At 52.1% G+C, this 23,124-nt stretch overlaps 1 protein-coding gene across 1 annotated transcript; it reads right to left on the bottom strand.

Moving 5' to 3' along the window:
* Positions 1-210: 210 nt before the first annotated feature.
* On the bottom strand, positions 211-4,916 carry LOC309684777 (E3 ubiquitin-protein ligase TRIM36-like; the record flags this gene model as incomplete). Its single annotated transcript, XM_082500643.1, has 6 exons — positions 211-512; positions 798-1,091; positions 1,633-1,757; positions 2,409-2,662; positions 3,596-3,691; positions 4,770-4,916. Coding segments are annotated over 6 exons (1,218 nt in total), but the record flags the coding sequence as incomplete, so codon positions are not given.
* Positions 4,917-23,124: the final 18,208 nt, after the last annotated feature.

The following is a 23,124-nucleotide window of genomic DNA, read 5'->3' as shown; positions in this document are numbered from 1 at the left end:
AAAGAAAGAAAATAGGACTCTGGACAATTAGAACATCTTCCTACTAATAGTAGAGGATGAACAGGACAACCTGCTTACACTATATCCTTCAAGCCACTTCCCACTGCTTAGGTTCATCTTGTATACTAATTGAGACCAGGCTCGCTCTTAATTTATTTTTTAAAAAGCCATCTCCTTATACAAAACATGTATTAAGCAAGAGTCTGCAATTTACCTTGGGCTGGTCACATCATGGGTATTATGGAACAACTTCTGTATCTTGTTGCTAGAAACAACTCCCACTTTCACCAGGTAGGAATAGGCTTCCACATGAAAAGCCCAGAAGTGCTTCCCTTTGGCAATCCCAGTGTCGCCAATGATGTAATCCAGGGTTGTGTAGCATCCGACATGCATGCGCTCAGACCCCAGCAGTAGAGGAAATCCAGCCCTACTTTCCACAGAGGTTCTTCCTGGGTTCAGCAGGAGATGTTCGCTGTTGTACCCGCATTTGTCATCAAAAAGAAAACTGAGAACTGAAAAACAGCATCCCAAAAAATTTTCTCTTAGTTAAGTATTTCTGTGCTTATAAACTATATTTTAAGTCATGCTGGCACTAGAATTCCTCGCTTTTAAAGGCTACCAGGAACATTACGCAAGCTAACACAGTCTCAGTATGCTACCTACTTAACCTGTTTGTTAACAGTGCTTTTAAACATGTATACAACCGGTAACAGTGTAGTAGAAGTCTGGGAGCTACTGGAAACCACCTACAGCTCTTAACACCACCAGCAGCTCGTGGACATAAGAAAACCCAATACCTGGGGCTGGAGGCGTACGCAAGATAACTTCTCGGCTCCAAGGGCTAGAGATGGATCCTTTATATCCTCGAACTCTGAAGGCATAGCTGCTGTCGTCATCGAGATCAGATATGACTTTGCTCTTGCTGCAAACTTCGATCTCCTGCCACGTTGTACTCTCCTCTTCTCTATTAAGCTTATGATACTCAAGAACATAGATATCAGCTGAGTCTGTCTTCCCAGGGCATTCCCAACTGATCAGAGCTTTGTTGTACATTTTGCTCTGCTCTTCATTGATTTCTGGTATTTCTAGACCTGGAATGACAGAGATTCAGGAGAAAAAAACCTCAAATGTAGATACATGTTGTTTTAGAATTAAACACAGAAGCCCTTTGTTGAGTGGCTACAGCACTGGGGGGACAGTGGGGGGGGGAAATCTGACTCAGTCAAAGAGTGCAGATGAGGATGGGTCTGTTCATGCACTTAAATCCTTTCTGGTTTTACTTTGAAAGTTGTATTATTTATTTTTGCTGGCAACTAAAAAACCATATAAAAACCTATTCTTTTCTGTCGTGCAATCACGACAAAAAGCTGCTAGGAAGACCTAGTATTACTTAACTACAATATTTTGGAAGCCAATGTAAACTGGTTCTGAATGCCATGGCATCTTAGCTTCTTTATCAAAGCTGAAGCTAGCATTGCTGCCAGGTAACGCCTTGTGAATCACAGAGGCAGAAGGGACAATGCAAGTCACAAGATTGAGTTCTGCAACTGCAGCCCTGCACAAGTTTTGCCTCTTTCCAGAGAAGCCCTTAAAGCTATAACTCAAGAAAGACGTGATGCTCTCATAATTTGCCATTGGAATGGAAGGACAAGTCACCAAGGATCTCTTCTTGCTTGGCTATGTCCATCACAAAGTCCTCGAAAGTAGTTTCAGCTGCTGGCTTGAAGCTCTTCAGAGATTCAGTAGCTTTTTGGATTCTGAAAGCACAGAAGCAGAGGGATGGCAGAAGAGGGAAAAAGGAATTCACATGGGTGCATTCCTTAGAGCAAAACCGCTAGGTTTTGCTTTAAAAAAAGTTCTCTTTTCAGGTACTTACTCATGTGTCCCAGAAACTTGTCTCTCTAGACAGAATTAAAATGCAAAATGTAAAGGCCTTTTGTACATCAGTGTAAAGATAACTAACAGGGAATCTTTTGGTTGGCAGAGCATTTTAACAATTTGGGGCATTACATTCAAAGAACAAAATAGGTGTGAAGCGCTAATGGAGCACAACTATTCAGATCAAAGAGTTTAAAGCCAGAAGAGACCTGTTAGATTAACTTGCAAATACCCGATGCAATCTCTGAGCAAAGGACTGTATCAGTGAGCTGAATGGGTTACCCTTCCACTGCAGTCCTACTGAAGAAGGCTAGGCGTTGGCGCAGGACAGAGCCCCTCCTCTGGGCTGTTTTTTAACGCACACTGTAATATAGGAATTTCTACTGAATGGTACCGGGACCGCCTCTGAGGCTCTGCAACACAAAGTACTTGTATTCAGTACTTTCCTAGCAGGTGTCCAAAGAATATGACTGACCAGACATCCCTGGAACAGTACCTGTACCTCGAACGGAAGATAATTAATAAGATACCTGACGTGAAGTTGTTTTGCTGTTTGAACAAAACAAGATGGATCGGTTTCTTTAAGCAGTTCTTGAGCAAGTCCTACAAGGCCATTATTTTCCAGGAGCCCTTGAGATTCTTCTGCTTGTGTTTGCAATTTTTCCAGCCTTAAATTCTTAGAAGCTTCAATTGCCCTAAGAGCTGCGGATTTCTTCTCTTCCAGGACATGAGATAATTTCTCAAAACTCTGAGATGCTTCTTCTTTAGCTCTTTCACTGTTGCACTAGGAGGGAACAAAAGACATTTTAGACGGATCCCACAGCACTGGGGCTGTGTACAGAAACGTACTTAGGGTTGTTCAAGAGATCAGAGCAAACTAGTCATCTGTTTGACTGACAAGACTAACGAGCTTTGTTATGCTCTTCAACACTGAAAATGCAATCAGCACTGCACCCAAGCTAGTAAGCGTCTCCTACGTTAACACAGAGAGGAAAGAGCAGGAAATTATTCCTCCGATTATGTATTGAGTTACGCACAGCGTTTGTCTAAATAGTTCATGGAAAAGCACTGTAAAAGCAAGTCAGCGTCTGAAGTCTTCATGCCCAAGACCTAGGTGCTCTTCCACCTTCCCCAGTCACCCTGAACTGGGAGTCCAGCCCAGTTTCTCCCCTATGCCCTGTAGTGCCACCTCTGATGAGTGCCCTGGATTAAAGGAACTATGAAGCACAAAGGCCATCTGCAGCAAGATACAGGCAGGGCCAGGAGCTCCTGCCAATTTTTGCCATTGCGTTTTTCAGCTCGTATGTGAGCTCCCAGCTCTGACTCTTCTGCAGGGAGATTTTGCCCTTAATTCTGACTTTACTGCAACATCCTCAAGGTAAACAGACAGCATAAATTGTGCAGCACCACTCATATGCAAGAGCTGTAAGTCTAACCCACCTCTCTTTGGGTAAGGTATCAAATAAGCTTTATGTCAATTAAATTCACAGCAGCACCCAAAACTTAACTTCCCTCTGTAGGTTGCCCAAATTTCCCACACTGTCAGGATTAGGTCTTACCGTCTGTGACTCAGAACCAACACAAACTGTTCAGAAATGGTTTTGCTGGCTAACAAAAAAAAAAACCCAAAGGATCTGGAACACTTCACTGTTCCATTTGGAGTCCCTGCTGTGTCCTTGCAAGGTCCATCCCCAGACAACCCACAAGCCACTCTCACCTCTGTTTCTTTCAGCAGCAGATCCAGCTGCGTGATGCGAGCTTTCACCTGGCTCTCCTTACTGATGAGGTACTCGATATCTTTTGAAAGCTTCTCCTGTTAAAATAAAACAGCAAACTGGCAGGCAGAACAAGGGCATCCCACCCAAACTGACAACAAGCACAGGTGGGCCACCCAGCCAGCACTCAGTTTCTGTAGTTACGAGGACAAGAGCCTGCCATCAGTTAGGAGCAGCAACCCTGCGGAGAACTGCTCAGTGACCCGCCATGACTGGCCCGGGACATCAGGCCACTGCCATGTGCAGGACTGGTGGCACAGCCTCTGAGGAGAAGAGGTGACAGCCTCAGCTGGCTCATCCTTCCCCAGCCACAGCAGTCACCTTCTCTCTTAGGCTAGGAACACGAGTCTTCAAGACATTACCAGAACTAATAGAAAAGCCTCATAGGTTATTAACTCATCTGTAGTAAGGTTTGCTAGAAAAATGAGTGGTTGGAAACTTGAACTTAGGAGTGTCTCTGCACTTCCTTAGTTGCAAGAGTTCACAGCTGTACAGGAAAAGCCTTGCAAACAGGCGAGGAGGCCAAAGAGCAGAAGGCAGGCTGGGATGGGCTTTTTTTTTTTTTTCTCTCCTGTGAGCAAGAGAGGAAGCAAAGGAAGAAGAGGAGGCAGCAGCAATCATTCTTTAATAACAAAGCAGTGTTTGCAAGTCTGCCCTGTTGTATGGTGCTTAGGGAATCAACAGCTCTGCAACTTCAAAAACATACAGCGTCCCAGCAGATAACTGCCGATGCAGATTCTTCAGGAGTGCTTCTGAAGTATAAGCTAACCCAAGCCACAAGGACACTTGCCTTAAAAAAGCCAGATTGTAAACCATTAACTTCTTAAACCTTCTGCATTGGTCAGTACTGATGCACAGTTGGCTAACATAAGGTGGAAGCGCTTTTAAGGGGTTCTGTTTGAAGCCTCATAGAAAATATAGTTTAGTTTCTTAGCCGCACACTATGTCACACTAATATATACATTAACAGATGTTGCACAGCAGCATGCCTCATGACTCGTTCAGTGTCCTCCAAACACACATCCTGGCATCCTGCCAGGGGAAGTTTGCCCTTAAACCCGAGGCTCAGTGCTCTTCCCCCTTCTTAAGGCCAGGTCCAACAATATTTACTTTTACCTTAAAGGTTTTGTAGGCAGTGCTTATGGTTGTTACTCTGTGGTTTGCTTGACATCCACCCAGTTTACATAGACGACAAACAGGCCTTCTGCAGGTTTCACAGTACATGTTTACCCTCTCCATTTCATGTTCTGGACACATCAAAATCTGGAAGAAAAAAAAAGAGAGCAGAGAGAATGCAGGTGTCCTTCCAAAAACTGAGGTGCTCAACAAACCACCAAAACACTCAATTATCCCACAGCAGCATCTGACTTATCAGTGGGTATTTTTTATATTCTGTTTATCTTCCACCTTTTACATTTGTCCATGCCAGTGAAAGCCAGCAGATGAAAACAAACAGTTTCACCAGGTTTACAGTGAGTGAACCTGTAGCAATGTCTGTGTACACATCACATAGCCTCCATACTGCAATCAACCATTTTGCTAATCCCTGAAGCTGTCTGCACACCTCAAGCTCCCCGCACTCCAGTTCGGAGATGTAAATGCAATACAGAACATGTCCACCCTGTCAAATTTAACCCTGTTCACACCGGCATCTCTTGAAACAGCTATGAACTGTTTCTTAAAGCAAGAGTTGACATAATACTGTAATGACTGAGGTCTAAGCTAGACTCTGACCAGCCACATAGCCATTGCTCTTGGAGCAACAAATGAAACGCAGCCACCACCACCAGTCACAGCCATCTTAAAGACAAAAGGCCCCAGTGTTTCAATTTTTCTGTCTGACTCCAATTACAAGTTGCTCATGCTGAGCGCTAATTCCAGCAACAGCTTAAACAGCACTGTAAAAAACCTGGTGTTCACTAAAACTCATCTTTCAAAAACTGAGCGTGTTGAAATAACTGCTCAAAGAGGGAAAAAGTGCCGCTCAACTCCAAGATCGTGCAACAGATAAAGCCATCTAAAAGGCACATAAAGTAGCATAAACACGGACACTCAAAGCTAAGGTTGCAGACCATCTCCAAAACCAGCTCTCAAGCTCCAAATGTTATCTTAGGCTATGGTGAAAAGCCCAAAGACAAAGGAAATGTTCAGGAAAATTAGCTGTGCAGGCAGACATCTCCAAAAACTGCAGTCATGCTGTTAGTCTGTGGAAGCAGTTTTTCCACAGCAGTGCACAGTCACACCTAACGGAAACTGCACACTTTTATTCATCTCCTCGTGTAAGTAAGAATTACAGCCTGCAAGCTAGAGACCGAAGAGGTCAGCAGATTACCTTGTCTAGTTCTCTCAGAATTCAAGAACAATCAGCCCAGTATCTGCTTCTTCCATCCCCACCACACACGTTACAAAGTGCTCTCCAGTCTGGTTGTGAATGAAAGCGGGTTTATGAAAGGTGGGTTAACCTTGACCAGCAGCCAGACAACAACCAAGCTGCTCACTCGCTCCCCGTCCTCAAGATGATACGAGGGGAAAGATGATCATGGGTCAAAACAAAGACAGGGAAATCACTTACAAATTATCAGTTCATTGCCAAGTCAAGTAGACTCGGATAGACAGAAACTATGACTAAATATTTTAGACCATTCCCCCACCCCACTTTTTTTTTTTTTTCCCCCCTAGGCTCAAATTACTCCTTCATTTGCATTTGCATTTCTTCTTCTCACTCCCGCCTGGAGAGGCACACGAGGGATGGGAAATGGAGGATTACAGTCAGTGCATAACACTCCATCTCTGCTACTCCTTCCTCATTATAAGTTTCCTCTCTTCATCACAGGTCCTCTCCACAGGAGACCAAGGTGTTTGTGGCCAAGGGGACCTGTTCTCATTTCTTTCTGTCTTACTTTTGTCCTCTACACTCACAGAATGGGTGAGGTTGGAAGGCACCTCTGGAGACCGTGTAGTCCAAGCCCCAGCTGAGGCAGGGTCAGCTACAGCAGGTTGCTCAGGACCTTCTCTCGGTGGGTTTTGAATAACTCCGTTATTAGAGACTCCACCACCTCTCTGAGACACCTGTTCCAGTGTTTGGCCACCCTCAAAATTCAAAGCTCACTGGGAACTCCTGAGGCTTTGGAAGATCTCCATTGGTGGAGAGTTAACAACCTCTTTGGGCGGTTGCAGTGTTCCAGTGGTTCCAGGGTTTGACAACCTTCCGAGTCTACTCACTGGGAACTCCTGAGGTACAGTTGGCTCCCTTGCCTTCATTCCCTCCCATCAGGCATTGAGACACCTTAATAAGGTCTCCCTGAGCCATTTTTTCTCCAGACTGAACAGCCCCAGATCTCTCAGCCTGAAGAGGACTTCAGGTGTGTAGGGGCCATCGTGTCCACAGGCAGGTCCATGAAACTCTCCACGACAGCGGAGACAGGAGATGTGATGGGACACCGTACCACAGACCTATGGCACATCCTCCGCTTGAACAGCAGGTAACCGTGGCTGAAGAAGACACCAGAGGGGAAGGAAACACTGGAAACTCTTGGGGAGAGTGAAAGAGGGAACGGGGAAGGAGGGCTAAGACAACAGTGACAGGAAAGGAGAAGAGACAAATTGTCCCTTCCCAGGGGCGGGCTCACAGGGGGCGGGCTCACAGGACACAGCCAAGGGGGGTGAAGATGTCTATAAGAGCGTCCCACCCTGTGCCTGAGCTCTGCTTCCAGCAGTAATGGCCCAAGGAGCTGCTCAGACATGCAAGTTTATGCACGTACCTTCAGACAGCGCTGAGTAAGAAAGCAAGGCCTGGAGTTACTAGGAACCAATTAAGGAAGCTAATTATGGCCTTCAAGCATGAACTGAAGTCCTCCAACTTCTCCAATAACCAAAGCACCCACTGAACCTTGCTCCCAGACAGAACCGCTGTCCTGAGGATAACAGTTATTGCCCACCATGTCAGGGATGAGGTGGACTCTCCTTCCCAGGCCCAAGGGGGTTAAACCCACACCTTAGACTGAAATAACGACTTTTCAGAGCAGCACTGGCACAGTTGGAAGCCCATCATCACCTGAAGGGCTCTGAGCTTTGCACCAGGCCAGTGCCCCTGGACGCCACGGCCGCGGCACGAGGAAGCAGTGACTCGGGGCACTTACAGTCACCGTGAGGTTCTCCCAGGTGATGCCAGACACATTGATCTTGTTGCTCTCCCAGAACTGCAGGGTTTCGTTGCTGGGATGGGTCGGTGCCTCACACTTACAGCTGGGAGGAGAGAAGCCAAGACAGAGGTGAGGGGAAGGCGATGGAGGTGCAGCCCTGAGCACCTGCCAAGGGGCAGCGGCACTTTAGGAGGAAGAAACCCACTAGGAGATGGTGAGGAAGTCCAGCTTGCTGTGCGTGTCCACAGGGTAGGCCTCTCGCAGGTGACTCAGCTTCTCCAGAGCCTCATAGATGAAGATGATGCAGATGAGGGAGGCGAAGGCTTCTTCGGTGAAGCGGGTGATGTAGCACACCAAAGAGCTAGCGTCAGTGGCCACCAGCACCATGCAGAAGAAGGCGGTCCACAGCCCAATGCACGCCGTAGAGAGAGGTAGAAGAGCGCGTAGTCCCTGGGAAAGCAAAAGAAAACGCAGGGTGGAAAGGGCAGCAAGAGGCTCCGAGCCGTGCCTTCCTTTGGGGAAAGTCGGCAGCAATTCAGGAGCGTGTCAAGGCTGCGGATGGTAAATGCAGTTTCCACGTCCTACGACAGACAGCCTCGGGGCTGCGGCGCAGGGTGTGGGCCCGCAGGAGGAGAGGCCAATTATTTAATTATCATTCTTTAACAATTACCTTGGGTTAATGCCTCGGAGGCTAATTGAGGTCAGGTCCCTGTTGTGGAAGGTGGTGTTCTCCCACATCACCCCGATGCCCTAACAGCGAAACCGGCTGGGTTTGCACCCAGTTACCTGCTGCCAGCAAGTTGGGGCTTCATAATATGTTTAATTGCAATAAGAGAGGTTAATCTCCCATCACAGTTGCCACAACAAAAAGACTGTCATGGAAAATATCCATTTTGCCTGAAAAGCTCCTGCTTTTTCAAAAACCATCAAAACATTTGACCAGAGAACTGTTTGGATATGTGGGTAAAATATATTTCCACTTCCAGCAAAAAACATGCAAAAAAGTGCCCGAGTTTGTACTGAGAGGAAAGCAAATCTTCCCTCATTCCCAAACCAGAGTCATTTGTCTCATCTTCCCTGTGCAGCCCATCTCGGGCATCCATATCCTTGTGGTTTCTCCTCCTCCTGCTCTTTCACTTTAACTCTAAAAACCCCGAACCACCCATCCATCCTTCAGAGACCGAGGGCTCCTGCACCGTCACATACTAAAGCAGCAGCGCGTGATGTCTGTGACACAGAAGACAACTTAAATCTACCAACTACCACTAAGAAAAACATCTTTTCTCCATCCCTGCCTTCTTCTGAAGGCGCTCGCAGCACCTGGCCGCAGCAGCCAGCCTTACTTGCAGAATTTGTAGAGGATCTTCTTGAACACGAGGACGGGGCCGGTGCTGCCGAGGATGGCGAGAGGTTGGCCAGCAAAGAGGAAATACACCACGCCGGTCATGGATGCGCCCAGCAGCGACTCCATGGCACTCTGTCCAGGGAAGAGAGGCAGCAGCGAGTAATTAAATCATTAGAGGGAAAACCACAAGTGCAAATTCACTGCAGCAAGGACTTTTGCATGAGTGTTGTCCTCCCTCGTGCCACCCAACAGAGAGAGGTGCTCACTATGTGGCTGTTGGTCGCCTCCCCCAGCAGTCCCCCAAAGGTGATTGATGACGGGGGACATGCAGGCACAGTAGAGGAAGAGGAAGGACGCCAGACACTGCAGGCTCAGACCATCCCGAAAGTCACTCCAGAACCAGGGGGCTTTTCGCTTCACATCCCGGATCAAACCTCCAAAGAGCCTGGAGGAAGGAAAAAAAATTAAACCATTTTCGTGGAAGACCACGTTAAGTTTTCTTGGCTGAGGAAGGACAATCGCAAGCACAGAGTAACTTCCGTTGCTAAAAAGAAGTCTCCTTCTCCCATTTTAGCCCCAGTAGAAACTGAGGCATACAAAAAAAACACAGAATCACAGAATAGTCAGGGTTGGAAGGGACCTCTGGAGATCATCTAGTCCAACCCCCCTGCCAGAGCAGGGTCACCTACAACAGGTTGCACAGGACAGCGTCCAGGCGGGTTTTGAACATCTCCAGAGTGGGAGACTCCACAACCTCTCTGGGCAGCCTGTTCCAGTGCTCCACTACCCTCAAAGTGAAGAAGTTCCTCCTCATGTTAAGATGGAACTTCCTATGTTCAAGCTTGTGCCCATTACCCCTCGTCCTATCAATGGGCACCACTGAAAAAAGACTCCTCCCATCCCTCTGGCATCCTCCCTTTAAGTATTTGAAAGCATTAATAAGATCCCCCCTCAGTCTTCTTTTCTCTACACTAAAGAGACCCAAGTTCCTCAGCCTTTCCTCATATGAAAGATGTTCTAATCCCCTAATCATCTTCGTAGCCCTTTGCTGGACCCTCTCCAGCAGATCCCTGTCTTTCTTGAACTGGGGAGCCCAGAACTGGACGCAGTACTCCAGATGCGGCCTCACCAGGGCAGAGTAGAGGGGGAGGATGACCTCCCTCCACCTGCTGGCCACACTCTTTTTGATGCCCCCCAGGATGCCATTGGCCCTCTTGGCCACCAGGGCACATTGCTGGCTCATGGTCATTCTGTTGTCCACCAGGACTCCCAGGTCCCTTTCCACAGAGCTGCTCTCCAGGAGGTCAGCCCCCAACCTGTACTGATGCGTGGGGTTATTCCTCCCCAGATACAGTACCCTACATTCACCCTTGTTGAATTTCATTAGGTTCCTCCCTGCCCAACTCTCCAGCCTGTCCAGGTCACGCTGTAAAGCAGCACAGCCTTCTGGCCTGTCAGCCACTCCTCCCAGTTTAGTGTCATCAGCAAACTTGCCGATGGTACACTCTATCCCTTCATCCAGATCATCGATGAATATATTGAACAGGACTGGACCCAGTACTGACCCCTGAGGGACACCACTTGTTACTGACCTCCAACTAGACTGCACCACTAACCACAACCCTCTGAGCTCTATCTGTCAGCCAGTTCTCAATCCACCCCACTGTCCATCCTCCAACAAAAGAAACCCTCCAACAAAAAGAAAAAGAGACCAAACCTGAGAGCCCGTCCCCTCTTATTGCAACAGTCCCTCACTTTGAGAAGCAGCACAGCTCTACCTGGAGCTACATACACATCTGCTTCCACCCCAAAGCAAGAAAACCTGTGTGCAACCACGCTGCGGCTGAGCCCAGCTGCCCAAATCTCCCACCCACCCAGCCCAAGGGACCAAGCTGGTAACCTGGAGCCCCTTCACTGACCCACTTCACCCCAAAACTCTGCTAGAAGGGAGGTGCGCACTCAGATTTTAGGGGCAAACAGAAAAACACCCCACCAAACTATTGCAGTTCACACCTTCCTGTCCGCTCCAGTTCAGGACCGCTGTGTTTCTCCGGCTTGCTGTGAGAAGCACTGTCATCGAGAGCTTCTGGCACCTTCCTTTTTTCCTGGTAAAATGGAAATAAGATAAAGATATGTCTTTTAAGCCACTGGCTTGTTTTGCTTTTTGGGCTGGGTATGTGACCTGTAAATTTGGGCCCCTGAGCAGCACCCCCAGCCGTGCTGCCCTCCTGCCCGTCCCCATCGTGCCTCCTTCTGCCGCAGCACCCACCTGCGAAGGGACGTTTCTCGGGGGCTCAATTCGGATGGAGGGATCCCACTCTCCTGGCGGCAAAACCATGACCTGATCCAGAAACTCATTGATGCCAGCCACCAGGTCAGCCCGGTTCTTGGCTTTATAGGCAACATCGTGGAAGACCTGCCGTAGGAGACAACCAGGTGAGAGGATGACCCATCTCGGATGTCCTAACCAGTGCAATAAGCTCTTGGCTAAATGCAAGGTCATTTTCCGCAAATCGCCTGTTGGAAATGGCAGGAAATATTCCCCCCAAAGGAAAAATCTGTGCATCACAGTATTTGTAACCATCTCCACCAGGCTCCCATCCCCCATGGCACCCCACAGCCTTCTGCTTCAAGAGGAGAAGTTTCACTGGCCCTGGCAATGCCACCACTGGGGGCAGCATGCTGGGGACCCTGGGGAGAAGGATGAGGCGCAGGCTGCAGCCCAGGTGGGATTTTAGCCTCCTGCAGGCAGCTAAGAGGGACAACAAACCCTCTTCCTCACTACTACAGAGACAGGGAGAGGTGAAGAAAGCCCCAAAAATGACCTGGAGATATCTCTGATCTCGTCACACCTCATCCGTCATGATAGTAGCCATGGACCTGCAGTTCAGCCTTTGCAGCAAAAGGAAGAATTCTCTTTTGCTAAAAGCCATCATCAAAGTGCTTATTCATCACTCCACTCAGATAATTATTTCCCATCCTAGATAATGACATTTTTTGCCCGATCTGGCGTTTCTCCTTCTCCATGGCTCTGTGCAAGCCTGGCCAGACCTGGGGGAGAGGGGCTAGCCCAATATTTAGGGCTGAACTGGTGCCAATCAATGGCCGATTTGCATGTGAGCGTGACAGGCCGAATGCAGGTGTGGTAACGGGATTTATCTTCTGCCCCCAGACACCCCATCCCAGCGGGTGTAGTTCATCCTCGGCACCGAGGAGGATGAGCAGCACATTCCCCACCACTTGTTCACCAAGCTGGATGAGATCTTCCTGAAGGAGGGTGAAGATGCCGAGTGGAAGGAAACGGCAAGGTAAATCCCTGCTGCCAGCTGCGGTGGCGGCCGCGGGCTCTGCCTTCCGCTCTCTGGGACGCAAAGCTTTTGCAGCTGCAGGTGCCAATGCGCGGAGCCTTCTCCTCTTGCCGCCCCGTAGCTGCACCAAAGGGGTTGCAGAGCTGAGGCTGTTTTCTTGCAACGGGGCCGATCGTGCCCGATGTCCGCAGGTGGCTGAAGTTTGAGGAGGACGTGGAAGACGGCAGCGAGCGCTGGAGCAAGCCCTACGTGGCCATCGATTGGCACCAGTTCAGCCCTAAATATTGGGCTGGCCCCTCTCCCCCGGGTCTGGCCAGGCTTGCACAGAGCCATGGAGAAGGAGAACCATCTGTTCCACCTCTGCATAAGGATGGGCCACTTTCCTTCCCCACGTTTCCATTTTTAAAGGCAGGATCCCTCTAAGGAAGACCAGCCTCAATCCATTATGCCTTCAACTGCCTCCCAAATAATGCCACTTTCCCTCAGAAGAACAGCAAACCCCACAAATCAGCCACACGGACCTGCTTGCAGAGGACCCCGGCACCCACGCAGCCCCGAGGAGGCTCACGAATGCTGCGGCGGGACTTACAGTGGTAGCCCTGCTCCATCGGGGCACAGTCCTCCCGTTCCTTCTTCCGATGCTTCTGGCGGTGGGGTCGGTGGTGCCGGTGGCTTTGCCTCACCAGCGGCATCCGCATGCCCACGGACAGGGTGTGGTGGCCTGCAAAAAAAGCAGCGTTCTCATCACTCTCGATATTGCGGAGACGGTTGACGCCGCTGCCATGATTAAACCAGCACAGCCATCCCAGGAGGAAACACCAACTTCTCTTCATTTTAGTTTCACTGCATTCCTGAATGTCAGAGACCCGTCCCTTTTTCCAAGCCTGTTTTACTCTAACTTTGCAACAACAGAGCAACAACAAGCGATGGCTCCAGGTCACCTAAAAGTGCCCTGAAAGTATCAACCCTCGTCTCAAATTCCAGCTTCGGCTGGACAACACTCAGACCTGCTCATTAAGCAGCCACAGAAGGTAATTATTTTTAAAATCTTTGTCGGCACAAGGCGACAAGAGGAGATCCAATTAGTCCCGTGATAATGAAGTCTGGAACAAAAAAACAGAAAATCACAGCCCTGTGTCTGCAGCCATCAAATTATTCTCCTGACCTCTCCAAGCCAAGAGCAGCCTCTGAGAAAACAAGCTGGGAACTGCCCAGCTCCGTGGCCAACACTCACACCACAGATGCCGCGGGGGCTTTTTCCCCTCTGTCTAAAAGCCACAACATTAAAAAAAATGTGAAAATAACTGTGCTTGTTTATTTAGAAGCACGCCACGTTTCGCTGCAGGTGATGCGTACACTGAGCACAGGACGCGGCAGGGACTTTGCGCAACGGGAAAACGCGTGGGGCTGGTGCCACCTCTCCCGACTCACCTTCCAGCTCCTCCTTCTCATAGTGAATATTGGCAACGGTGCTCGTTCTTCCCTGGTCCATCACCGCCTCCTCGGCGTGTCTCTGTTTAGCGAGAAGAACAAGGTACAAGTTGGGGCCAGGTGAGGAGAGCTCCCTTACGTCCTCCCAGTCATCACCCATCCCCGCGGCCACGCGAGCCAACGAGCATCACACCTCTGCATGTCTCCTCCTTCAGGCACAGCCCTAAAAACACGGACTTGGAGGAGGTTTTTTTTCCCCTACCCAAATAAAACCACCTGTAATGTCACCTGCATTGTATACACCGTGAGTCTGGAAGGATTTACTAAAAGGGGAGACAGTTGAGTGTTTCAAACCAAAACCAAGCCTCCTGCTTCATTCTTGTGGTTCCTTTCGAAAAATTAAAATAGGGATTTCCAAACTGGGGGTGGGGTGGGGTGGGGAGACCCAACCCCACACTTTTGAGCACAGCCAGTTTCATTCTCCAAACGTGATACCTGCAGGACTCACTAGATGGCACTTGGCCACAGGACATGGCCACCACCAACCTCCAAAGGCCCTCAGAACCTACAAGGGTGAAGCTTCGTCTTCAGCCCAACCAGGCTCAGGCTTCTCTTGCTGCAAGCCCGCTTTCCACACAAAACTGCATTTTTCTCCTCAAAAAAAAAAAGCCAAGGGCTGACAGCTAATGCCCTCCTTGGCTGAAATACCACTGCCAGCGCTGCACAAAGAGCATCTGTGCCTTAAAAGCTGAAGGAGAACTACAGGAGTTCTCTTCTCCCCTTGCCCACGGGGCTGGGGAAGCATCACTGGGATCACCGCGCTCAAAGAAATAAAAAACCAACCACGTCTCACACTCGAGTCGCAACTGCAGCTTTCAAAGGGCCTCCAGGAAACCCTTCTCTTTAGAGAAGAGCAAAATACCGGAAATCTGCTTTTTATCCCCCAAATTCCTGCTTCGACCGAATGGCATCACCTGCCGCCGCGCAGCAGCGACGCTCGGGGAAGCTCACACCTCCCACTCGCCAACCAATTTAACGAGCAAAAGGAACAAACGTTCCCATCTGGGAATGAGCTTTTTCTGGCCCCCGAGTACTTTGTCCTTCGCCGCCGCTGCCAGGTGCCTGGAAAACATCAAAGCATCGAAACTGGGCTGGGAAAGGGGATGGCGAGCTCACTTTTGAGTTTCGGAGCAGAGAGTGTTGTTCCATCTCAAGAAAACTTCTCCAAATTATTATTTTGCTGCAGCGGTTTTTTTGTCCTAGCAGGAGAGAGAGGGATTTTTGACTGTCCTGCCTCAGTTTACCTGTCTCAGTGCAACTCCTCCAGTTAGAAAGAAAAATCTTTCCCTGGGGAAGCGTTGGTGTAATTGAGGATGAGGAAAAGTACAAAGCAGAGGTTCAGGTCCGGCTTTGAGTCCTCCCGGTGCCGGGGGAGGCCAAAAGCATCGCACGAGCACGCAAACTTCCCACCTCGGCCCCCTCGTCCCGTCACACGCAAGCTGGACCTGCCACCAGCAGCAGGAGGGAGGATTAATGTAATTAATCTCGAGCAAAGTGTAATTAATAACACTGATCCCAGTGTTATAAGGGGATGAGGGGCCAAACTGGGGGAGCTGCTCTGGTGGCGGAGCAGGAGACCCCCCTCCTTGCCCCTCTCCATCTCCATCCTACCCAGACGAAGCCACCGGTCCTGTGGCTCCCTCCTTTGCTATCGTGGGGGTCAGCACCGTCCCCTGCGGGGACCCCTCTGGCTCCTGAGCCAGGATTTGGGCTGTGACGGGGACTGGACCCAGGAGAGGACACATCTCCAGAGCCCCAAAGTGGGGCTGTGAGGGGGGGGGACACGCAGGTCACAGCTGAGCATCACCAGGACGTGACCGTCATCCCTTGCTGGTGGAGACGCAAATTCCTCTCAGTCTTTGCCGTGAGCTGTAATTTCAGGGCAGATTAATTAATTCCCCACCTCTCGTTTGCCCCCGAGAGCAGCTCCTGCAGCCGGGTCCCATGGGTGCAGCGGGGGGGCGGACAGGCCCTCCCCCAGGCTAAGGAAATGCAGAAAGATGGGGGGACCACCCAGCCACCTCCTGCCTGCACCCCAACACCAGGCGCATCCGCACAAGCGCCCGGTGGGACAATAGCTGAGGTGACCGGGTGGCATGGGGCTCTGTGGGGACAGTGGCCTTTGTCCCCCTGCTCTGAAGGGCCACAGCATCACCAGGGGGTCACATCGAGATGCGGAGGAGGGGACAAGGAGGGGGGGTCTGGTGGGGAGACCCCCAACAGGCATCGCCCAGGTGCCTCCCTCCCACACCCACCTTGGGTACCCCACACCTCCCCCTTTGAGCCCCCACCCCTCCGCCTTGCAGATGCCTTACACCCCCCTTCAGCGGCCTGCTGCCCCCCCTCCTTGCACACCCCCAGCACCCCATTTTAGACACCTACCACCCTCCTTACCCCCTCCAACCTTGCAGATGCCCTTCACTCCCCTTTCCATGGCCCTCACAGCCCCCCCCCTCCCCCCCGTGCAGATGCTTTGCCTCCCCCATTTGCCCCCACCCCCTGCTCCCCCTGTGTTTCCTCCCTGCCATGGGAAATGCCGCAGTGAGCAGCCATGGAGCATCCTCCAGCCACACCGGCGGCACGGCCCGCCCGGGGGTACCGGGCATCCCCCTCCCTGGCCGGGTGCCGCTGCCTCCCACCTGACAGCTGAGGACCCCATCGGCCCATTGCTGCCGGCGGGCATGGCGGGGGTGGGGGGAGATAATTGCTTGATAACGATACTCTTAAGACATCCAAACAAAACACCAACAAAAATCACTACGATCACAAAAATGAATAGGTTTCGCAATAGGCTTTGCAGCCGTCAGCTCAGGGCAAACTCAAAGCCATGCAAGATTTTGTTCAACCATCCGACTTCTATTGCCTCTCGTAGATTTCTGCCATCCAAGTAGAAGGCAAATTAATTTTTCTTATTTTCTCTTTTGACTGATTCCCTGTCCAATCAACACACCAAGGAGTAGATCGCATGTAATGCCATTCTCCGTGTTCTGCCGTCTTCCAAACTGAAGGGAACTGCATTCGAGAAAGTGCTCGAAAGCCCAGCAGCTATCACCTCTGTTTTGGACCCGCGCTTCAAGGAGATGCAGTTTCTCAGCCCCAGCCTGAGAAGCGAGCTGCACCAGCCAGTGAGAACCATGCTGTTGTGGGTTTGCAACCACCAGTCCCCATCTGCCACCCAGTCTGGGGTGCCAAACTCGGATTCCAAAGCCACAGGCGCAGATGCCGGCAGCCAGCTGCCTGCTCGCAAGGACCCATGCACCAGCGCCCCATCTCAGAGCACCTATGACATCCTTTTGGGGTAGGACCCGATGGAGAGCATACCCGAGATCCACCAGCAACTGGAAAACTACATCCTGGAGCCCCTCTGCAAGCGCAGCACCAGCTGCTGCGCTGGTGGAAGAAGAACGAGCATCGCTTCCCGGCCGTGGGGCGGCTGAGCCAGCAGTACCTCGCCATCCCCCACCACCGCCTTCCTGCCAGACCAGGCCTTCGCTGCCGGGGAAAGCACCCTGGAGCATCGGTGCACTGTCCTGGCGCCGGAGAATCTGGTCCAAATTCTGTTCTTGCATCCGCATTCTGATTTTTTAGAATGCACAATTTTTGGGATGGCGACTGAGAAATTAGGTCTTGTGGTTCCCATTGAAACACCCATTAATTCATACAACCAAAACCCAGCCAAATGAAAAGGCGATGTTAAACCTCAGCCCCGAGGGAAAAGAAATGTGCCCAACGAGGTGCTAAAAGGCGCTCTGGCAAACCACCCCCCTCTCCAAACTGCAGTTTGCTCTAGGAAACTGACAAGTTTTCTTCCTCTGCAGCCTTAGCGAGGCTGTAGATTTTTCCACCCTGCAGGGAAAGAAACAATCCTCAAAAGCAGATGTTATTCTGCCTGCAAGGAAAGCTTTAAAATATTTTTCTTTTTTTAAAGGCAGAATGCCTAAATGGAACATCCGAGCTGGTTTCTCCATGAAAATAACACTTTGCACTTGCACAGCAAAGCAACGCTCATTAACCAATCTCGGAAAGCTTCGCAGGCATTAAGAAACACTCCAAGTAACACACCTGCGTGCACCCTGTAAGCACATGTGCAAAGAGGAATCCCTGTTTACGCACCCCGGCTATATCAAACCGCACTATTTCCCTCACAAGCCATGATGGAAACGGGCCACGCTCCCATTCCTCGGCTCCAGAGCTCCAGCGATGCCGGGATCATGCCAGCCCTCAGCCGCTGCGGGCATCAGCTCTGCTAACACCCCGCTGATGGGTCAGCGACAGGAATCTGGGAGCAGGAAGGGGATTGTACCACCCAGGCTCCCGAAAATCCCCCGCACTTAAGAGGAATGCGAATCTCAGGCTCCCCTAAGCCACCACATTTCTCACCGTGACCACTGCACTAACACCTAGAGCACTTTTTAAGCAGCACGCACCAGGTTTAACCTCCACGCCTGAGAAAGTCCCTGTCCTAAGGGCTGCCGGTCCCCTCAGCCCAATGCAGGAGGCAGCAGCAAACCCCTCCAGACAGGGCAAGAGGTGCTTGTAAGAGTGACATCCAGCTAATAACCAAAAAGCACTTAAACCAACCCCAAACTTTGGAGACATTTAGTCTTGGGCCAGCAGCAGCATGTTGCTCAGTAAAGCACGCTTCCACGACTCCCCTCAATTAACCGTCACCTCCAGAGCCCGATCTCTGAAGGTGAGAAGTTCCTTTAGGTTGACTCTTGACATCCCTTTCCCTCCCACAGGCAACGAGACCCCAAGTATTTCCACTTGAGAGTGCAGTTCCCCTTCCACGGGCACCCAGCTCGCTCTGCAGTTTTGGATTATCACTCAGCAGGGAGTGCGGGAGTCACGGCAGCAGTTGCATCGATAAGCAATCTGTGCAACAGTTCCTAAAACAGGGGCTGCCCACAATCAGAAGTTGACTCTTTGGTACAAACTCCCTCCACACCAGTCATCACACAGGGGGAAAAAAAACAACCAAGCTATTGTAGGGCTCAGTATTACCCATTTCTCCGCAGCTGGGCAGAAATACACACTTTTGCGGCTTTTCCCACACTGGAAAATTCAAAGCATTAGTACTAAGAAAAAGACTTCTTTTTCTAATGCCTCCGTTGGAGGGCTCCGGCACGTGGTCTGCAACGAGCGAATATCCACACAAAAACAAGCCCCAAAAGTCCCACAAAGCTGCTCTACCTCTTACGGTTTATTGCTGGGGTCCCCACCAACACCTAAACCCACGTCCCACCCCCCACACGGTACATCCTTTGCCATTTTGAACTCTGCTGCAAAACATTTTACCATTTTCCACCCCTCTTTCTTGGGAAAAGAAAGAGGGAACGAGACAACTCCAAACCGCTCTCTTTTATTTGATTTGCAGTGATCTGACAACCCCAGCCCTTCCCGCTGCCTTAGGCTTTGGGAAACAATTCAAGGGTCCTCAGCCACCAGTAAGGAACGAGCTGTTATTCATGGGCCAATCAGTAGAAACAGCAGCCCCGATCATTAGGAGAAAGTCTCATTTTTCAGTCATGGATTTTCACGGGTTTTGTTTTCAGGCCACCCAAACAGGGCGCGCTTTTATAGCCATCAGCAATTAAATTCTCTGTCCCTCCAGAAAAGCCTTTTCCTAAAGGCGCTCTCCTTCCAAGGGCAGACCCACAAAAAGAAGCCCACACTGCTTAATCCATTTCACAGAGAATTTCAAATGCAAACAACAATTAAACAGGACGTCTTTTCCCCGCTTCAGGGAAAGCCAGTAATATAGACCTTGGCAACAGATTTAGCAAATCTATCATTGTAATGCCTTTGCATTTCCCATTTCCACCTGGAGAGCAGGCTGAAAGGACTCTCATAAAAAAAAACCAAACCAACCACAAAACATATTCCTGTCTAGGGGGTAATTTTATGAAACGATTTGAACACCTTAACGATTTGAACATCTTTTTACAGGTACAAGGCAACAAGAAACATTCTCCAGGTGAAAAAAAAGAAAACAACACCTATTCACCTCTTTACCCCAAAGATCTTTTCACCACATGGATTCCACCACCAATACACAGCTGCTAAATATCCCCGGCTGCTGCCGATCCGTAAGAAACCCTTCAAAATACAAGAGAACGCCGAGCCCGGCATGCTGACGGTGCTGCCAGGGCTGTGAGTCAGAGCTGGACAGAGTTGCAGCCCCTGAGGTTGAAATCAGACCCACGTTTAGGCACAACCCGGGGTTTTAAGCCTCGCTACAAACCAGACCCCCGCTTTTCAAGAAAAACAGGGAGATTCAACTCAAAATAAACCACGTTCTCGACGCCAAAGGGGTCCATGGCCGCCGCCGCCCTTAGGGCCAGTTCCATGGGGCTTCGCTTGACCTGGAGCAGAACTCGTGGGCGTGAGGACAACGAGCCCCTTACACAAAATCTAAAGAAAAGGAAAATTTAAATAAGAGTTGCTGTTACTCACCCACCAAAGCCTAACCACTACAACTGGCCCTTTCACAACCAGGCCTGATCGCAGAAGAAAACTGAAATATCCCAATTCCCGGTTCAAACACAAGGCGTGGAGCTGCCCAGACCCCACGTGTGGGCTGGGCAGACGGGGGGGCTCTTCTTCTCAAATCCCGCAGGAACAGAAAGGGCAGGAGTGTTCTCCCAGCCCTGGAAGAGGCTGTGGGGAGAAGGTGGGAGGGAGGAAAAGGCTGCCCAGGAGTGGAGTCGGGGGAAGGAGAGGGCTCCATCCATAGGGGAAATGCCATTCCTGGCCACACAGGAGGCTGCGGGACCACCCTGGGGATGGATTTGGGGGCTCTCCCTGAGGGAAACCCCATTCCCGGCCACGCAAGAGGCTGTGGGGACACCCCGGGAATAGGTTTGGAGACTCTCCCTGAAGGAAACCCCATTCCCGGACACACAGGAGGCTGTGGGGCCGCCCGGGGGACAGATCTGGGGGCTCTCCCTGAGGGAAACACTGCTCCCAGCCATGCAGGAGGCTGTAGGGCAACGACAGAGATGGATTCGGGGGCTCTCCCTGAGGGAAACCCCATTCCCAGCCACACAGGAGGCTGTGGGGACACCCCGGGAACGGGTTTGGAGACTCTCCCTGAAGGAAACCCCATTCCCGGACACACAGGAGGCTGTGGGGCCGCCCGGGGGACAGATTTGGGGGCTCTCCCTGAGGAGAGCCTGTGGGGAGGAGGGAGGCGGGGGCCGCCCCAGGGCCGGGGCCACTCCTGGAAGGGGAGGGGGGGATCTCCAGCCGCCCACGCGGGGCTGCCCGAAGCCTGAGGAGATGAAAAGGAGAAAAGCCAAGAGTTCCCTCACCGCCATCGCCTCTCACAGCCCCGGCCCTCCCCGCCGCGCCTCATGGCGGCTGTGTGCGGTGTCACCTGAGCGGGGGGCGGCGGCTGTGGCAGGAAAAGGCGAGAGGGGAAGGGAAGGGAAGGGCGGCGCCATTTTGAATGGGAGGAGAGGGGAAGGGGGGGCGAGAGATGGGGGGGCGAGAGATGGGGGGGGGGGTGGGAGCGAGGGTGTGAGGGGGGAGTGAGGGGGGAATGGGTTTTCGGGAGAGGGAGGTTTGCAGGGCTGTGAGGTGTCTGTGAGAGAGGAGGCCCCGGAGGGAGGTGAGTGGAAAGGGCTGTGTGTGAAAAGAAAAGCTTTAAGGACAGGCCGGGCTGGGGAAAGGCGGTGAGCCCTGAGGGAGGGCTTGGGGACCGGGGCCGGAAACGTGGGTTTGGGGGCAAAACTCTGGGAAAGAAACTGCAGGACAGGGCCAATCTGAGTATACAGTTTAGCGAAGCTTCTAGGAAAAGGTGACCAAAGGTGCCTCTTGTCCTTTTGTGGGCTGGTTTTGTCTAAGTTATTCATGCGAGTGGACTTTTGCCACATGGGATGGGAACTTTCGCTTCCCGGGATAGCTGATGCCCCTGGATAACCACCGCCCGCGAAGCACTGCGAAACCCCGTGATCAAAAATGAGAACAAAGGCCGTGTTTTGCCTCTCAGAAGGATCTCTAAGCCCCACCTCCAAGCTATTTTCAGTACCTTTCTGGTTGTTTTCTTCCCCCCCATCCCCGTGATGTTCGTCGGGGGGGCTGGCGGAGCTCTGCAGGCGGATGTCCGGCTCTTTTTGGGGAGGGCTGGGATGGTTTCGGCCTCGCATTGCCCGACGCGGAGAGAAGCTGTGGTGCGGGGCTCGTTCTCCTCGGCGCGGCCCCGCCCCCTCGCTCGCGTTTGCCGCGGCGACGCAGGGGGGCGTGGCCCGGGTTTTCGCCTCGGCACATGCGCGGGTGGGCGGACGTGAGGGGGAGCACTTCCGGTGTACGGCGGCGGGCGGGAGCTGCGACGGTCGGTACCGGGGGAGACGGGGGGACCGGAGCCGAGGAGGGCGGGAGCGGGCGGGCGGGGTGGCGGCGGCGCGGAGGTGTGCAGGGCCAGTTCGGGGGGTTTGTGGGGTGGCGGGACCGGGCTGGGGGGCTCGGGGGGCGGTCTGGGCCTGTTTGGGGGGGGCAGAGCCGAGTGGGGGGTCCCCGGGGGAAACAGAGCCGATTCAGGCCACCCCCCCCCCGTCCCCCGCTGCCGCCCCCTCCCCCCCCGCTCGCTCCCCGCAGGTGGCGGCAGCTCCGGCCGCAGCGCAGGGTGCCCGGGGCAAGCCTGGCGGGGCGCTTGGCTCCGCTCTGGGCTCCGCTCTGAGCCCCCCCCCCGCCCCCGGCAGGTCAGCCCGGCCGTGCCCCCTTCGCCCGCCTCCAGCCCACGGCCGAGTCCCCCCAGGTACCCCCGAGATGGGTCGGGGTTTGTCAGCGCTGGGCCCCCTGAAGCGGGGGTGGGTGGTGGGCACGGGCATTGCTGGGAGCCCGTGGGCAGCCCTGGGACCCCCTTAAAGCCCACGGAGACCCGCGGGGCCCCCTTGTCTCCCCCAGAGCCGACGGGGAGCCGTAGCTGTGGAGTCAGCTTAAGGAGTCTGCCCTAAGGACTGCTGCTTTTTGGAGCGTTGGGGGAGGGGGAGGGTTGTCGGTGTGGGGAGTGGAGGTGTGTGGGAGGAGTCCCGTGTCTTGAGGGAGGTTTGGGGATGTTGAGCAGATTTGGGGGAGTGGGGGAGGGGTCCCCTCACTTGGAACCCCCTGGTTCTTCTAAACTGTGGGAGGCAGCGGGCGTAGGGGGAAGGCAGTAGAGTGGGTTGCTGTGTTTCAGTCCTTGG

The sequence above is a fragment of the Vanellus vanellus genome (assembly GCF_965231255.1).
Source record: "Vanellus vanellus genome assembly, contig: HAP1_SCAFFOLD_179, whole genome shotgun sequence".
Classification (NCBI taxonomy): domain Eukaryota; kingdom Metazoa; phylum Chordata; class Aves; order Charadriiformes; family Charadriidae; genus Vanellus; species Vanellus vanellus.
The sequence above is the reverse complement of the archived record's forward strand: the minus strand, read 5'-3'. Positions and strand labels throughout refer to the sequence as shown.